General features: G+C 40.3%; 1 protein-coding gene across 1 annotated transcript in view; it reads left to right on the top strand.

The window, feature by feature from the left end:
* TRPM3 (transient receptor potential cation channel subfamily M member 3) overlaps nt 1–18,033 on the top strand; it is a 608,677-nt gene that overhangs the window by 382,101 nt on the left and 208,543 nt on the right. Inside the window, 1 exon segment of the mRNA XM_012932570.2 lies at nt 2,121–2,244. Within this exon segment, the coding sequence (XP_012788024.2) occupies nt 2,121–2,244 (124 nt within the window).

Raw genomic sequence — 18,033 nt, 5'->3', positions numbered from 1 at the left:
TAATCTTATAACTGCACTCCCCTTTTGGAGTGGCATTTTGTTCTCTTTCCTTTGCTTTCTATGCTCCAATGACACTGACATTTTATTTTCTCCATGCCAGAACTACGTATCCTGTTTTATCTGCCAAGAATGCCTCTATTAGGCCCCACTCTACCCTGTTCCCATCCCTGCTAATGTTCATTCATTCTTCAAAACAGTGTTTCCTCAAAGGATTCACCCCTTTACCCCTAGATTAGATTCATCTCTCATAAGTGTTTCTGTTCTTGGCCACTGTTGTTCACAGTTGAAATGCCAGCTCAGGTCTTTCCACACCCGTGATATGGACGTTCACTGAGCTTGGAGAGTACATCTTATCTATCCCAGTTTCCAGTAACGCAGTGCATCAGTGTGTGACACTGAATTGTCATCATTAGGCTGTTTTAAGTGAGTGAATGAGTAGCTTCCGACTCATCCGCACCTGGGCCCACAAAGCCCTCTAGAATAATTTAATAATGTTGAGAGTGGTTCTAGGCCATTGTCTTTTTCTAAATGGGAATATTCATGATATCAGTCTTCCTGGGATCAGGGAAAAGGGAAACACAATCCTGTTTCCCTCTGAGTGGCTTCCCAGGATCCTTGGGATAATTCTACCCTGGGGATTGTGTCCTGCCCATACAGGGTCACCATAATATCTTATCAGGTTTAAGTGAATTCTTACCCACGCTGCAGCACAACAGGCTACCTATATGAAAACATTTTTAAGCCTTCCCTCTTTTGTAACAACAGAATTTTTCATGCTTTCGTGTTAAAGGAAGTTTCATAATTTCCTGTACAAGTAGCCACATTTATGAGAAAATCATTGGTGTAGTGCACTTGGTGTAACAAGAGGCAGATGCTACCATGGAAACAGCTCTGGACAAGGAATCAGCACAATGAGATTCTCGTCCAGGCCCTGCCTCTTCCTTGTTGAGTGACTTTAAGCACCTGCCTCTTCAAGACTTAAATGTCCTCCTCTTTAAATTGTATACATTTCTAGCCTTTAATGTTGCTTCAAGCGCCAGCTGAAATAATTGTATTCTACTATCGCATATAGAAGTTAGTGGTATTTTATGAAAGATACTTTCAAACTGTAAAATAGCAGACAACTTATGATACTTCTGTCACTATTCCTTGAAAGCAATGTCATCTTCCTGGGTCTGAGCAGTACCTGCTAATAACAAAGTCAATTTTTATTCGATGACCCACAGAGGTAACTCAATTCTCCCCAGGCTAGTAAGAGAGCAGATAAATATTAGAGATTAGTCCATATTCCATAGATAATTAAACACTGTTTGGATGGAATAAATCCTCCTTTCTTAATTTTCTGTAGTATGAAAACAATCTTTAAAATATTGTTTTCTTTCAAATATTCAATATAATACTTCCTTAAGGGTTAGATTTGGATTGACTGGTATACAGTAATGTTAAACATAAATAAATGAGTGAAGTGGAAGGGAAGATAAACTGTGACCTATATGGAATGATTTCAGAGGAAATATGAGCCCTCATCCAACTCAGGAATCCATTACTGAGATGTAGCTTATATTTCCACAATTAAGATAGAAATTCAAAGTTGAAATCTAAGTCTCTTTCAAATAAACAGGGCAGCAAATTCTTACCAAGGTGCAAATGATTTATTGAAGACATAAATGAACAAGACATTAGCTTCATACCATACAAAACAAGGAGACAAAAAAGTCATCAATCTTCTTACTTTATTGTTTTAGGCTCTAAAATATTAAAATGAATTTGTGGGGGAGGAGTTGATTACATCTGGCTGTGCTCAGAGTTTACTCCTGACTCTGCTCAGGGGTCACTCCTGGTGGTGCTCAGAACATATGTAGTGTCAGGGATTGAACCCAGTTAGCTGCATGTAAGACAAGAATTCTACCCACTGTACACTCTCTCCCACTTTAACACAGGTTTTCTATTGTACGTTTGTTATTTTTTAAAATTTATTTATCACAGTCTCACTATTGTGAGAAAATACAATAGAAATAATTCTCACCTATGATAAATCTTCATAATACTTTCCTATGTCAAATATCATGTCTTAATAGGAAATAGATTGACCTGGTTTGGGCATTGTTTTTCAATTGCAGACTTATAAACGAATCTTTGAGGGATCAGCTGTTGGTGACCATCCAGAAGACTTTTACATACACTCGAACGCAAGCTCAGCATCTGTTCATCATCCTCATGGAGTGCATGAAGAAGAAGGAACTGGTATGTGTCTTGAGTTTCCTGTGGTGACTCACAACAATGCTCTCTGTGTGTCTAACCATTTCCTTGAATCATGAACCAACATTTTTCCCCCCGCCAAGCTCTAAATTTTCCTTAGACTTCTACTGGCTCTGGTAGTTGCCTTCCCCCAGTAGTTAAGACTTGTGCTCTGTGCCTGAATTAAATGAAGTGTGTGCAGTGATGTTTTCGTATCATTTTCTTTTGAAGCTCACCCAAATGTTTCTTATTGCCTCCATTAAATGAAAGAAAATAGGTTTCCTCCTAGGAAATCCTTCAGTTGAGCCTCTCATATTGGGGGTTTCACCTTGTTTGAGAGCTATGAATTGAATCATTGGTGTGCTTATTGTTTTTACTTTGTTAAGGGCACAGGGTCCAGATTGATATGCTGATCTGTACAAGTGAAAAGTGGAGAAAGTACCTAAGGAATACTGGAAATGTCTATAATTTCTAAGTGTCTTCTAATAATTGCTGAAATAATTATATATGTGGGATTATTTATTTATAAATATATAAATAATTATATGTGTGGGAAGCGTGTTCAAAAATGTGTTCAAAAGCTCTCTACTGGGGTAAACAGAAATAACATGAGCTGACATGCAATAAGCAATTGCCGTATGCCAGGCAGGACATCCTTATACCCAGGAACTCATGTGGCATTTTCAAATATCCCAGTGAGAGGATGCAATTAATGACCCACTCACCTTGAAAATGAGGAGACAGACTCAGTTGGTAAATTTGAAACTAGGATTTCAAATTAGTGGTGTTTAAATCACTGTGGGAAGTGTTTTTATTCAGATATTATCTCACTGAAGCGAATGTAGTGTGTTGCCTACTCTGGGTAGATTCCAATGGGACTTGGACAAGCAGAAACTAATCTCAAAGGTTGTTTGAGCCCAACTGCTGTCAGGGAAGATTTAGGAACAGTTTAAAGCTGAGAAGTGGTAGGTTTTAGACATTCCATCTGGTCCCCAAGAATAGCCAGGAGCCATTCCTGGGTGCAGAGCCAGGAGTAACCCCTGAGCATTGCCAGATGTGACCCTCAAAAAAAAAAATCACAACCCCTGTTTAAAAGGTCACCTACATTTTCTTATTTGGCAGGGGGTGAGGTGTATTTTGGACCATATCCAGCTCGGGGCTAACTCCTGGCTCTGTGCTTAGGGATCTATCACTCCTAACATGCTTAGGGGATCATATGCAGCACTGGAATTTAAACCAGGATTGGTAGGAAGCAAGGCAAACACTTAAAAAACCACACCATCTCTGCAGCTTCGGTTACATTTTAATCTGAGATATTTATTGAGATAAATTTGATAGATCCCTTGGCAAAGGCTATGTGACCTTAAGTAACAAATTTTTCTTACATTTATGGCTGGGCAGATATTATTGGGATTCTAATACTACAAATGTAATTAAGAATACTCCACTTTTGAGGAACTATTTTTCAGCAGTGGTAGAGGATAAATGGGTACTTTTATTTATTCATTTTATTTTTTATTTATTTGCCTTTTGGGTCACACCTGGCAATGCACAGGAGTTACTCCTGCACCCAGGAATTACCCCTGGCGGTGCTCAGGGGACCATATGGGATGCTGGGAATTGAACCCGGGTCAGCCACATGCAAGGCAAACGTCCTACCTGCTGTGATACTGCTCCAGCTCAGATGGGTACTTTTAAAAGAAGGTGATGGGGCCATATAATGGGTAGGGTGCTTTCTTTGTATGCATCTGACCTGGCTTCAATCTTTGGTGCCAGTACCCATATGATTCCCCTGAGCCCCACCATGAGTGATCCCTGAGCACAAAGCCAGTTGTAAGCCCTGCGCACCAGCAGGTGTAGTCCAGAATGCAAAAATAAGAAAATGAAGGTGGACAGGAGACAGATGTTGTTTTTCTCCTTTTGAAGGGATGATGCAATAGATGGATGGTTGGAAGAGGTGAGAAGAGTGCACAGCCAGAAAGGGCCACTCCAGAGCTGGTGGGTGGGAAGCTCAAGCAGTGTCTACACAATGTGCTGCATGGCTTAGCATTTGAAACAAGAACACACTGCAGAATCTAGTTCCTTTTCACTCTTAAGCATCCATTTGATTCTCTTCATAGGAAGAATATAATCTAAGATCAGTCTGGCCATTGGAACCGGTGCCTTCGTCCTAGAGGGAAGAATTCTACTGGCTTCTTCCCTTGGCTTCTCCTGTGGCGCTTTGGTCTACTACCCATATTCTAGCAAAAGCCTTGCCCCATCACCAGTTCTGAGTCTCTAGCTCCAAGCAAGGGCAATCTAGGTCCTTTTAGTTAAAGAATATTGCTTGGACTCAGCACCATGTGCAATGCACATGACTCTGAACAAATCATATTGGAGAATGGGCCCATCCAGCTAGGAGTTAACTATTTTCCGTTCCATATTGATGGCTCCTCTGACTTGCTGTCCTCCACACTCCTGCACCCAGACCTCCTGGGTGGTATGCCATTCACTCCACCAGTTATACCTGGAAATCCAACCTCCACTCAAAACCAGTGCAAATGCAACATGTTAAAGTCAGCTGTCCCCCTACCACCTTCACTTTATTCTGATTAATCCTGAATGCCACAACCTCCAAAATTCACTACCCTAATACCAAATGCCTGAGATCATTTATGTGGAAGCATATTTTAAAGTGTGGTTTTCATTGTCCCACACCTACTTCAAAGCCCAAGTCCTTCAACGTCTTTTGTCCTATCTCTGTGTACTTCTACTTCTTTGTACCACTCACATCATGGAATCATGTGTTTCTAATTCAGGTAGACCTTCCATTTCAGTGGCCATTTCACCTCTAATGAAAAGATACTCCATATAACTTTTCCATGTTAATCTGCCTGCTTTTGGTGAAGGAGTAATTTTAACTTATTCATGGCTTTTGATATGATAATATGAGCTTTCATCTTTCATTCCTATGGTGGGTTCTCATTTGCAATGACAATTCTAAAATCTAGATCATCAAACATCCCCACTAGGCTAGTGAGTGCATCTATCTGGTCCATCAACTCAGTATACACAGAAAGGAAGATGCGCTGAATTTTCCTTATTTTTCATTTCACTAGCCCTGAACAAATACAGTGACCTCTTAGTACCTGCACTGCAAGCCATAGTGCACAAAAGGAAAAGGAGAGAGAGAGAGCAAGAAGGAGAGTGCCTCCCATAGAGGGAGGCTTGGGATAAAGGGTGGGGTGTTAGGGGATGTTGGGTGGGAAATGTTCTCTGTTGGAGGAATGGGTGCTGGATCATTGTATGACCAAAATCCAATTATGAACAGCTTTGTAATGGTCTATCTCATGGACATCCTATTTAAAAAAAATTTAATTAATTTCACCAGTAGATATAGAGAAGTAATTTAAGGACAGTTAGAAGGGGCTATGGGTCTCCCTTATTTGGAAAATGATGAACAGACAACCTCTAAAGCTAAACTTAATTGATAACTGATGTGTCCTAGAAGCTGAAGTGTAATCCTGAATTATCATCACGTTCTCACTTGGGTAAGGCCCTCAAACACAAGGAAAAGCCAAGAACAGAAAATATGCTCACTGAATATAGGAACGAAAAATATCAGACCATCAGGTCCATATCACTTCCAGCAATTTCTCTATATCATTTAACAATATCAGCCTGACACCTTCAAATGTACATTCCTGTGGATTACATGGGATTATCCTGATTCTTTCCTATGTCTTACTATTTTCCTATGTTTACTTACCTTTCTGTTGCTCATACACCTTCCTCTACTCCACTTTATAAATAATGTTTGAGAAAGGTCAATTCTTGTTTCTTTCTCTTTTTGTTTGTGATTCTGAATTTAACTATTATTTCATGCCAGCTCCCAAATGTGCAAATATCTAGGGTATCTTCCCTCAAGTTTCTGCATTTCCATATTAATTCATAGCTTCATTTTTTCCTTGCCTGGACAGTACTACTCCCTATTTAACCTGGTCTCCTCTAAATTGGTATCTCAACCACCCATCTGAGTCACTGCACAGTCATAGCATAGTTTTCTATAAGATGCAGATAGTAAATGTTTCCAGTTTTATGTGCCACATACAGTCTCTGCCACATTTTTCTGCACTTCTTGTTAAACAATGCTTTAAGTTACAACAACCATTCTCAACCTATAAGTCATAGAGAAACAGACCATAGACCAAGTTTGACCCATAAACTGTGTTGCCTGTCCCAAATATTGTAATGCTATATATTTTTTGCTGAAGTACAGAACTAATCATATCACTCTTCCTAATATAAAGTATGATGTTTTATAGTCTCTGTCTTAAATTCTGTTTTTTTTTCTTTAATGTATCCTCCATGCTAACCAAACTGATCTCTTCTCAGTCATTTTTCCTGTGCTTGTTCAAGCTTAGAGGACTGTGTAACCATAACCAACTGCCAAACATAGTATGCACGCATATGTACATATGGATTCATATATCTGAAACAAAAATACACTTTGTTCCAGGACTGTAGAATTGTGTAGCACATAGGGATTGCTTTGTATGTAGCCAATATGGTACAATTCATGCTATACCCCATCTAGTCCCCTGAGACCACCAAGAGTGATCCCTGAGTGCAGAACCAAGAATAAGTCCTGAATACTGTCAGATGTGGCTCCGAAACTAAAATAAATAAATACACTTTTTTTATTTTTTTAATTTTAATTAATTTATTTATTTTTAATTCGTGAATCACCCTGAGGGCACATTTACAGATTTATACACTTTTGTGCTTATGCTTCCCTCATACAAAGTTTGGGAACCCATCCCTTCACCAGTGCCCATTCTCCACCACCAGTAAACCCAGCATCCCTCCCACCCTCCCCGATCCCATCTCCCCCCACCCCACCCTGCCACTGTGGCAGGGCATTCCCTTCTGTTCTCTCTCTCTAATTAGCTGTTGTGGTTTGCAATAAAGGTGTTGAGTGGCCACTGTGCTCAGTCTCTAGCCCTCATTCAGCCCACAACTCCCTTCCCCCATATGGCCTTCGACTACATTATAGTTGGTGATCCCTTCTCTGAGTTGCCCTTTCCCCAGAATGTGAGGCCAGCCTCCAAGCCATGGAGTCAACCTCCTAGTACTTATTTCTACAATTCTTGGGTGTTAGTCTCCCACTCTGTTATTCTATATACCCTAGGTGAGTACAATCTTTCTATGTCTGTCTCTCTCTTTCTGACTCATTTCACTCAGCATGAAACTTTTCATGCCCATCCACTTAAATACAAAATTCGTGACCTCCTTTTTTCTGACAGCTGCATAGTATTCCATTGTATAGATGTACCAAAGTTTCCTCAGCCAGTCATCCGTTCTAGGGCATTCGGGTTTTTTCCAGATTCTGGCTATTGTAAATAGTGCTGCGATGAATATACATGTGCAGATGTTGTTTCGATTATACTTTTTTGCCTCTCTGGGATATATTCCCAGCAGTGGTATTGCTGGGTCAAATGGGAGCTCAACCTCTAATTTTTTGAGAGTCGTCCATATTGTTTTCCAGAAGGGCTGAACCAGTCGGCATTCCCACCAGCAGTGTAGAAGGGTCCCTTTCTCCCCACATCCTCTCCAACAGCGGTTGCTTTTGTTCTTTTGGATGTGTGCTAGTCTCTGTGGTGTGAGGTGGTATCTCATGGTTGTTTTGATCTGCATCTCTCTGATGATTAGTGATGTAGAGCACTTTTTCATGTGCCTTTTGGCCATTCGTATTTCTTCCTTGGTAAAGTTTCTGTTCATTTCTTTGCCCCATTTTTTGATGGGGTTGGATGTTTTCTTCTTGTAGAGTTCAACCAATGCTTTATATACCATTGATATCAACCCCTTATCTGATGGGTATTGTGTAAATATCCTTTCCCATTCTGTGGATAGTCTTTGGATTCTGGTCACTGTATCTTTTGCGGTGCAGAAGCTTTTTAGTTTAATGTAGTCCCATTTGTTGATCTCTGTTTTTACTAGATTGCTTAGTTCTGTGTCACCTTTGAAGATACCTTTATCTTCAATATCGTGGAGGGTTTTGCCGACCTTGTCTTCAATGTACCTTATGGTTTGTGGTCGAATGTTGAGGTCTTTAATCCATTTTGATCTGACTTTTGTGCATGGTGTCAGGTTAAGGTCTAAGCCCATTTTTTTGCATGTAGTTGTCCAGTTGTTCCAGCACCATTTGTTGAAGAGACTTTCCTTGTTCCACTTCACATCTCTTGCTCCCTTATCAAAGATTAGATGATCATACATTTGGGGTTGTGTGTAGGGATATTCCACCCTGTTCCATTGGTCTACGGCTCTGCCTTTGTTCCAGTACCATGCTGTTTTAATTGTTACTGCTTTGTAGTAGAGTTTGAGGTTGGGGAGGGTGATGCCTCCCATCATCTTTTTCCCAAGAATTGTTTTAGCTATCCGTGGGCGTTTGTTGTTCCATATAAATTTTAGGATTGCTTGATCCATTTCTTTGAAGAATGTCATGGGTATACTTATAGGGATCGCGTTGAATCTGTATAATGCTTTGGGGAGTATTGTCATTTTGACAATATTGATTCTCCCTATCCATGAGCAAGGTATATGTTTCCATTTTCTCATGTCTTCTTTTATTTCATGGAGTAGCGTTTTATAGTTTTCTTTGTAGAGGTCTTTTACATCCTTGGTTAAGCTGATTCCGAGGTACTTGATTTTCTGGGGCACGATTGTGAATGGGATTGCTTTTTTCGTGTCCCTATCCTCTGCCTCATTGTTTGTATATAGGAAAGCCATGGATTTTTGCGTATTGATTTTGTAGCCTGCAACTTTACTGTATAAGTCTATTGTTTCTAAGAGTTTCTTAGTAGAGGCTTTGGGCTCCTCTAGATATAGTATCATATCATCTGCAAATAGTGAGAGTTTGATTTCTTCCTTTCCTATCTGGATGCCCTTGATCTCTTTTTCTTGTCTAACAGCTATCGCAAGTACTTCCAGTACTATATTGAAGAGAAGTGGTGAGAGTGGGCATCCTTGTCTTGTGCCTGATCTTAGAGGAAAGGCCCTTAGTTTTTCTCCATTATGAATAATGCTTGCCGTAGGCTTGTGGTAGATGGTTTCGACTATCTTGAGGAAAGTTCCTCCAAAACCCATTTTGGTGAGAGTTTTCATCATGAACGGATGTTGGATCTTGTCGAATGCTTTCTCTGCATCTATTGATATGATCATATGGTTTTTATCTTTACTTTTGTTGATATGATGGATTATGTTGATCGATTTCCGGATGTTAAACCATCCCTGCATCCCCGGGATGAATCCCACTTGGTCATGGTGTATGATCTTCTTGATGAGTTGTTGGATCCTATTTGCTAGTATTTTGTTGAGGATCTTCGCATCGGTGTTCATCAGGGATATTGGTCTATAATTTTCTTTCTTAGTGGTGTCTTTGTTTGGTTTTGGTATTAGGGCGATGTGTGCTTCATAGAAACTGTTTGGGAGAGTTCCTGTTTTTTCAATTTCCTGGAAAAGCTTGAGGAAAATTGGCAACAGGTCTTCTTGGAATGTTTGAAAGAATTCACCAGTGAATCCATCTGGGCCTGGGCTTTTGCTTTTGGGGAGATTTTTTATTACAGTTTCAATTTCCTTAACATTAATGGGTCTATTCAAGTATTCCAAGTCTTCTTTGTTCAGACTTGGGAGATTATAGGAGTCAAGGAATTCATCCATTTCTTTTAGGTTCTCTTGTTTTGTGGCGTATAGACCTTCGAAGTAGTCTCTAATGATCTTTTGAATCTCACTGGTTTCTGTTATAATGTCCCCCTTTTCATTTCTGATTCGATTTATTAGGGTTCTGTCTCTCTCTTTATTTGTGAGTCTTGCTAGCGGTTTATCAATCTTATTTATTTTCTCGAAGAACCAGCTCTTTGTTTCATTGATCTTTCGGATTGTCTTTTTGGTTTCAATGTCATTAATTTCGGCTCTAATTTTTATTATTTCTTTCCTTCGGTCTGGTTTGGGTTCCTTTTTCTGGTCCTTTTCTAAGGTCTTGAGCTGTGAAGTCAAATTCTCTATGTGGGCCCTTTCTTCCCTCCTGAGGAATGCTTGGAGAGCTATAAATTTTCCCCTTAACACGGCTTTAGCTGCGTCCCATGGGTTTTGATAACTCGTGTCCTCATTTTCATTTGTTTCTAAGTATTTCTTGATTTCTTCTTTGATTTCCTTTCTGACCCGCTCATTGTTCAGCATTGAGTTGTTTAGTTTCCAGGTGTTTGATTTGGTTCTCCATGTCGGTGTGTGGTTGGCTTCTATCTTCAGCGCTTCGTGGTCTGAAAAGATGGTTGATACAATTTCTATTTTTCTGATTCTATTGAGGTATGTTCTGGGGCCCAGTACATGGTCTATCTATTTTGGAAAATGTTCCGTGTGCACTGGAAAAGAATGTGTATTCTTTCTTTTGGGGGTGTAAAGCCCTGTATAGGTCTATTAGGCCTCTCTCTTCAATTTCTTCTTTCAGAGTCAGTGTTTCCTTGCTGAGTTTTGTTCTTGTTGATCTATCCAGAGGTGATAGGGGGATATTGAAGTCTCCAACTACTATTGTGCTGTTAGTGATGTCCTCTTTGAGGTCTGTAAGGAGTTGTTTTAAGTATTTAGCCGGTCGTTCATTGGGTGCGTATATGTTTAAGAGTGTGATTTCCTCCTGTTGTACATATCCCTTGATGAATAGAAAGTGGCCTTCGCTGTCCCTTCTAATCTTTTTCAACCTGAAATCTATATTGTCGTATACTAGGATGGCCACTCCAGCTTTTTTAAGGGAGTTGTTTGCTTGCAGGATTGTTTTCCATCCTTTGACTTTGAGTCTGTGTTTACTCTGTTTGTTCAGGTGTGTTTCTTGTAAACAGCAGAATGTTGGGTTTAATTTCCGGATCCATTTTGCCACTCTGTGTCTCTTGATAGGTGCATTTAGGCCATTGACATTGAGAGAGATTATTGTGATGGGGTTTTGTGTCATCTTTCTGTGGGGTTAGTTGTTCTTATGGGGTTCCTCCTTAGCTTACAGTAGCCCCTTTAGACCTTCTTTTAAGTTTGGTTTTGAGTCTATGAAGTTCCTGAGCTGTTGTTTATCTGAGAAATAGTGTATGGTTCCTTCGAGTTTGAGTGAGAGTTTAGCCGGATAAAGTATTCTTGGTGAGGCATTCATTTCGTTGAGTTTTTTCACTATGTCCCACCATTGTCTTCGGGCTCGGAGAGTTTCCTCTGACAGATCGGCCGTAAATCTGAGGGGTGCTCCTTTGTATGTGATTTCCCTCTTTGACCTTGCTACTTGTAGAATTGTGTCTCTATCTACAGCATCCGCCATTCTGACTATGATATGCCTTGGAGTCTTTTTATTTGGGTCTCTTTTTGCTGGTACTCTTCGGACTTCTTGTATCTGGACGCCTGCCTTCTCCAGCTCTGGGAATTTCTTAGTAATGATGTCTTTGACTATGTTTTTTTCATTGGGGTTACTTCCCTGTGGTTCTGGTACTCCAATGATTCTTATGTTGTTCCTCTTGAAGTCATCCCCCAGGGCTCTGATTCGCTCTATAGCCATTTTGAGGTCTTTGGCCATTATTTGTTGCTGTCTGTAAGCTTTCTGCAGCTCATCCTCAAGCTCGCTGATTCTGTCTTCGGCTGTAGTCATTCTGCTGTTGAGGGCATCTAGTGAGATTTTTATTTCATCTACCGATTCCTTTATTTGTGAGACTTCCGTTCGAAGGTTTGAAATTTCTGCTCTCATTTCTGCTCTCATTTCTTCCTGTATTTTCTTGGTAGACCGTTCCAGCGCTTCATTCATCTCCTCCCTTAATTTATTGGATGTCTGTTCCATATTTGCTTGGAGTAGGTTGACTCTCCTCCAGATTTCCTCTCTGAATTGTTTATCTGAGAGGTCGTAGATGTTGGGAGACTCTTTTGAGGTTTCTAGTATCTTTTCTTCTCCCTCTCTTCCTGGAGGGGATTTTCGCTGCTTCTTCATATTGTTATGGAAGTATAGGATTGGAACTTTGTAGGTGTTTATTCCTACTACCTCTTGCTGAGAGAAGGAGGGGGCTCTGTTTGTGCTATTGCTGATGGCAGCTTTATTCCTATTCTAGAAGTCTTCCTTACACTCAGCCTTTTCTTTCTGATTGATGTTGGGGCTTTAATGAAGACTTAAGGCTAAGTTGTCTTTACGAAAGCTTGCTAAGCTTCTCTTATTCACTGATAATTTTTCTAAACTTAGAGCTGATAGGCTAGTTCGCATAAGTGAATGAGATGTGTTAAAGCGATTTTCAAAGCAAGAAGACGATACCTAATGTGCTAAGGTAGGAAATAATATCTGCGGCCGCTCTGGCAGGAGGCCACGCCCCTTTTTAGACCACGCCCCTTTCCGGCCACGCCCCCGTTTCTTCCTAGCAGGGGCTCCTGGGACGTGGGTCCCCTGGGAAATGGCCGGGTTGGAGGGAGCCGGGCGGACGGGAAAGCTGGGGCGGTGGGACTCAGGAATTGGCGGCAGTGGCAAGGGTCAATAAATACACTTTGTTCCTTTGTTCACTATTCTCTTGTTATTTATACCTAAAATTACTATGTCTCTAAATTTCTACATAAGTTCTTAAGAGTAGATCTATCTGAATTGTCATCCTGTTTCCCGTGCACTCATTAACCCTTAATTATACACAGTACCCTAGTATTTACAGCACACTCAATAAATTTTTGCATAAAGGATAAGCTGAATGAATGAATTTAGACGAATATATATTAGTAGGAGATATGCATATTTATTATCCATAAGCTGTCTTAAAATCTCTCTAATACAGTGGCACATCTCCCTAGGGAATCATAAATTTGGTTTGTGTGCTTAAATTTAATTCAGTTCCATCTGCTTAAGTTAATGTTAGACTTATGGGAGGTATTCTAATATGGTGGGTATAAGGAACAAGATCCAAAAGCAGATAAACCTGGACTGAAATTCTGGATTCATTACTAAATTAATCTTCATTAAGTTCCTGGACTCTCAGCTTTAAAAATGAAAAAATATAGTGAGTGTTACCCTTGTGCCCATGTGTTCTAGAATCTGCATTAGTTCTTGTGTCTTTTATATGAGACTGGGGGGTGTGGGGGGGGAGTGCATCCACATCAAGCAATGCTCACTCCTGGTGGGACTGGGGGCTCTATGTGATGCTGAGAATCAGACCTGGGTCAGCTTTCTTGCAAGGCAAGCACTTTACCTGCTGTTCTATCTCTCCAGCCCCAATCCAATCTTGTGTCTTTTTACTAGTCAAGATTTTTTATTCTCTCGAGAGAACAAATTGGAATGCCCTGCCACAGAGGTGGGGTGGGGTGGAGGGATGGGATTGGGAGGTGGGAGGGATACTGGGTTCATTTGTGGTGGAGAATTTATACTGGTGGAGGGATGGGCTCTCAAATATTGCATGAGGGAAAAGGGGAAAAACAAGCACAAAAATGTGTGAATCTGTAACTGTACCCTCACTGTGACTCACTAATTGAAAAAAATAGTTACTGGAAATAAAGTATTTCTAAACATTTTGAAAAAAAAGATTTTTATTCTCTCTATCTCTCTTTCTCTCTCTCTCTCTCTCACATACACACACACATATACACATGCACATACAGAATGAGACAAATATCCCTAGCACAGTAGCACAGTATGCACAGTATCAAGACTTGTGTGATATTTGACCCATCAAATACAAGGCCAAGCTCTCCGCAGATGTTCCTCCCATGGCTCCCCACCCTTTGCTTAGTGGTGTCAGGCTGTAGAGCTGCTGGATCTCTCTTAGACATTAAGGAGGCATCAGATGCATTATCTGTGCCCCATAGATAAGTGCTTAGACCTGATTCTGCTGATTCCTGAGGAAGGGATATTTAGTTCCTTTATAGACACACATTTAATACTTAATTTTATGTCCAACACACCCTCTGATCAAATTTAGAAACTAAGGAGCAATCTTTACCTATATTTTCCTAGATTCACAATAACCAAGCAAGTATGACTTGGCAACAGAGAGATTCCTCTCCTGTAAATAGGTGTCCTCCATATGAGAAAGTTCAAGGATAAGCTGAATGATTTGTGGGGATTTTTGCTTTTGTTTTGGCTTAGAAAAATAGGTGTTTGTGAGACTTTGGGTTTGTTTTCAGTTGTCTGCAGCCCACACCCATCAATTTTCAGAGTTTACTTGGGGGCAAGACCCTCAGGGCTCCAGCCTGCAAAGCATACCTTCCTGTTCTCTGAGCCATTGCCCTGGATCTTGTGAGATCTTTAGTACTTGAGCAGGGACAGTATAACTCAGCAGGTTAAGAATCTCAGCATCATGTCAGATAGACTCTTATCCCAATTACCCAAGCATCCAAATTTCTGGGAGAACTATCATTTCAGAATGTGTAAGAACATTGAAGAACATTGCACTGAGGGACTCCCAGCAAACCCTTATTAACTTGACTATCATTAGAGTTATTCCACGAGCAGCCAAGAATTCAGTTTTTCTCAACCTTATTCTGACTCTAACCCCCTTTCTTACTTTAATTTCTTTCTGTGCCTCTACCCTGCCAACTGAACCCTCTGGTCTCATCCCATGGCCTCCCTTTTTACATGATTTTCACCTGTGGCCCCTTTGTAATATCTTGGGGGCCATATGATCCTGCTTGAGAAATACTGACCCAGAAACTACTGTGCATCTACACAGCTATCTTCCTCACTCGTGTGTTTTCTCTGATCTCAGTTAAAGTTGCTCATGAGGCAGTTTGACTTAAGTAACCTATCACCCCCATTTTCAGGGTGCATATTCTACCTCTGATCATCTTTTTTTTCACTGAAACACCATGAGATAGTTACAAAGCTTTCATGTTTGAGTTTCAGTCATACAATGATTGAACACCTATCCCTCCACCATTGCACATTTTCCACAACCAATGTCCCCAGCATCCACCCACATACACCTCCCCCTGCCTCTATGGCAGACAATACTGTCGCTATACTTTTGGGCATTATGGTTTGCAATACAGATACTGAGGGACTATCACATTTGTCCTTTATCTACTCTCAGCACACATCTCCCATCCCAAACTAACCCTCCAACCATCATTGACTTAGTGATCCTCTGATCATCTTAATGACCAGAGCATAGACAAGAAGACACATTGACACAGTCTCCCTAGTGACAGGAATGGAGTAAGTGGTGACTTCCAATGACGAGTGACTAACAAGCACAGTAGAACTCCTAGGGTCATGAGAGAAAGAAAACTGGTAGAATGGAAAAAAGTGTATGGTCCAAATGGCTAAAAGTGTATCATATGTCAAATTTGTAAAACTGTTGTCCCCAATATTTTAATTATTTTATATTTTATATTATATTATATCAAATATTTTAGGGGAAAACAAATGCTCTTGCACTCGATGCCAAATTTTACCTAGCTACTTTTAAATTTATTTGAATACCAATTTAACGTAGTTTAAGTATAAACATTTTAAGTCACACAGTGGAAAGAAAATACAGAAATGATATTGCTCCATTAATCTCTCACAAAAAATAAAAATAGAAAAGAAAAGGTCTGGGGCTGAAATGATAGTATAGGTAGAGACCTTACATTGCACACGGCTGACCCAGGTTTGATCCCTAGCAACATATACATATGTGGTCCCTAAGCCCCACCAGGAGTGAGCCCCAGCTCAGAAACTGGAGTCAACCCTGAGCATTGCAGGGTGTGGCCCCAAAACAAAAGGTCTTCTTTGTGTTTTACAAAGATAATTTGTTAGAAGTTCTGAAATACACACACAAATATCTTGCCCCTCCCCCCACTTCCTTTCCTTTTTCCTTGAGATGTCTGGAGGAGTGTTATACATGCTGAGTCACAGTGTGCCAGAGATTTCACACCTAGTTGTGGTGCTGGGGGTCAAAAATCATGCTACTGCCTGAATTGCAAGTTTATATGTAGGGTGGTGCAAGGATCAAACTCGAAGCCTCATTCCTACCAGTCAGACAGTCTACCACAGAGTTACATTCCAAGTTCCTCTGTAACTTTTAAATGGATGCACATTCACATACATCATTAACAGCTTTGCACAATGCTTCCATTTTAAATGACAACCATGCATTTCAGAAAATTTCAGAAAATCACCAACTAATGAATGACCTTAGAACTACTTACAATCAGACCCAAAATTCATTAGTTCATAAAGTATGAAGATAATTACCAAATTTGTAGTTTGATATAGAGTGAGAACATGGAACCAAGAAATGTAATAGAAAAGAAATCTTTTTTGAGACTGATCCTAAACCAAACTGTTACTTTGTTAATATTCTAGTACCTGCTCCTTTGCAGCATTGCTCCCAGAGATGTCCAGATACTCTCTTTGGAAACCCTACCAATATTTCCCCCAAATTCTTCTTTCAGCATCACTGATCTCTCACTTCTTATAATACCAACTTCTCACTGCCAAGGAGCTTGCTTGGGATTCCAGAGGCCAGCACCAGTTTTGATTTTAAATTCACATACGTGGAATTGATAGCTCTTTGGCAACTCTGTAGCCTAATTGAACTTTCCATAGAGAGCATATTTTAAACCAAAATAATATTTATTAGGTAACTTCAAGGAATTAAAGAGGGAAATACAGGTGGTAATAATGGGAAAGGGATAGATTGTCACTTGGGTTGTAGTTTCTTTTGAAAATCTTCAGGTATCTTTTCTCATATGCAAGGGCATCGTCATATGGGTAAAGGCAAAGATAAAGAACTGTAAGTATAAAAGACCTAATACATGCCTTCCCTGGTTCAAACTCATATTAGTTCTCTAACCTTTTCCTAGCAACACTTCATTTGACTAGAAGTAGCAGGACTAGATATTGAAAAGAATCACTTTCAGAATAGACTTATTCCTATCTTATCCCTTCTTTCACTTTGGTTCCATAAAATTGCCTGTAAATTTTGCTGTGATTTTGCTTTATTTTTGTTTGTTTGGGTGTCACACCAAATAGTCCTCAGGGATTATTCCTGATTCTGTTCTATTAGGCTTGGGAAACCAAATAAGATGCTGCGGATCAAAACCAGATCAGCCACATGCAAGGCAAATAGCCTACCCGCTGTATTATCTCTCCAACCCCTATTTTGATGGGGTTTGGGGTTTTGGCTTTGGTTTAGTTTTACTGAATCATCATGAGGTACAGTTACTAAGCTTTCATGTTTGAGTTTCAGTCATACAATGATCAAACACCCATCCTTCCACCAGTGCACATTTTCTACCACCAATGTTCCCAGTATCCCTCCCCCTATCCTCTACGCGCCCCCCAAGACCCCCTGCATCTATGGCAGAAAATTTCCCTCTTACTCTCTCTCTGCTTTGGGGCATTATGGTTTTTAGTACAGATCCTGAGAGGCATCATGTTTGGGCCTTTATCTACTTTTGGAAAACATCTCCCATCCCATGCTATCCTTCTAACCATAATTGACTTAGTGATTCCTTCTCTATCCCAGCTGCCTTCCCCCTCAGTTCATGAGGCAGGCTTCCAACTGTGGAGCAATCTTCCTGGCTTGTGTCTCTACTGTCCTTGGGTGTTAGTCTCATACTGTTATTTTATACTCCACAAATGAGTGCAGTCCTCCTATGTCTGTTCCTCTCTTCCTGACGCATTTCACTTAGCATGATACTGTCCATGTCCTTCCACTTCTAAGCATATTTCAACTTCATCTTTCCTAACAGCTGCATAGTATTCCATTGTGTAGATGTACCAAAGTTTCTTTAACCAGTTGTCTGTTCTCGGGTACTTTGGTTGTTTCCAGATTCTGGCTACTG

The sequence above is a fragment of the Sorex araneus genome, chromosome 1 (genome assembly GCF_027595985.1).
Source record: "Sorex araneus isolate mSorAra2 chromosome 1, mSorAra2.pri, whole genome shotgun sequence".
Lineage (NCBI taxonomy): Eukaryota > Metazoa > Chordata > Mammalia > Eulipotyphla > Soricidae > Sorex > Sorex araneus.
This window is presented reverse-complemented; position numbering and strand designations above follow the sequence as displayed.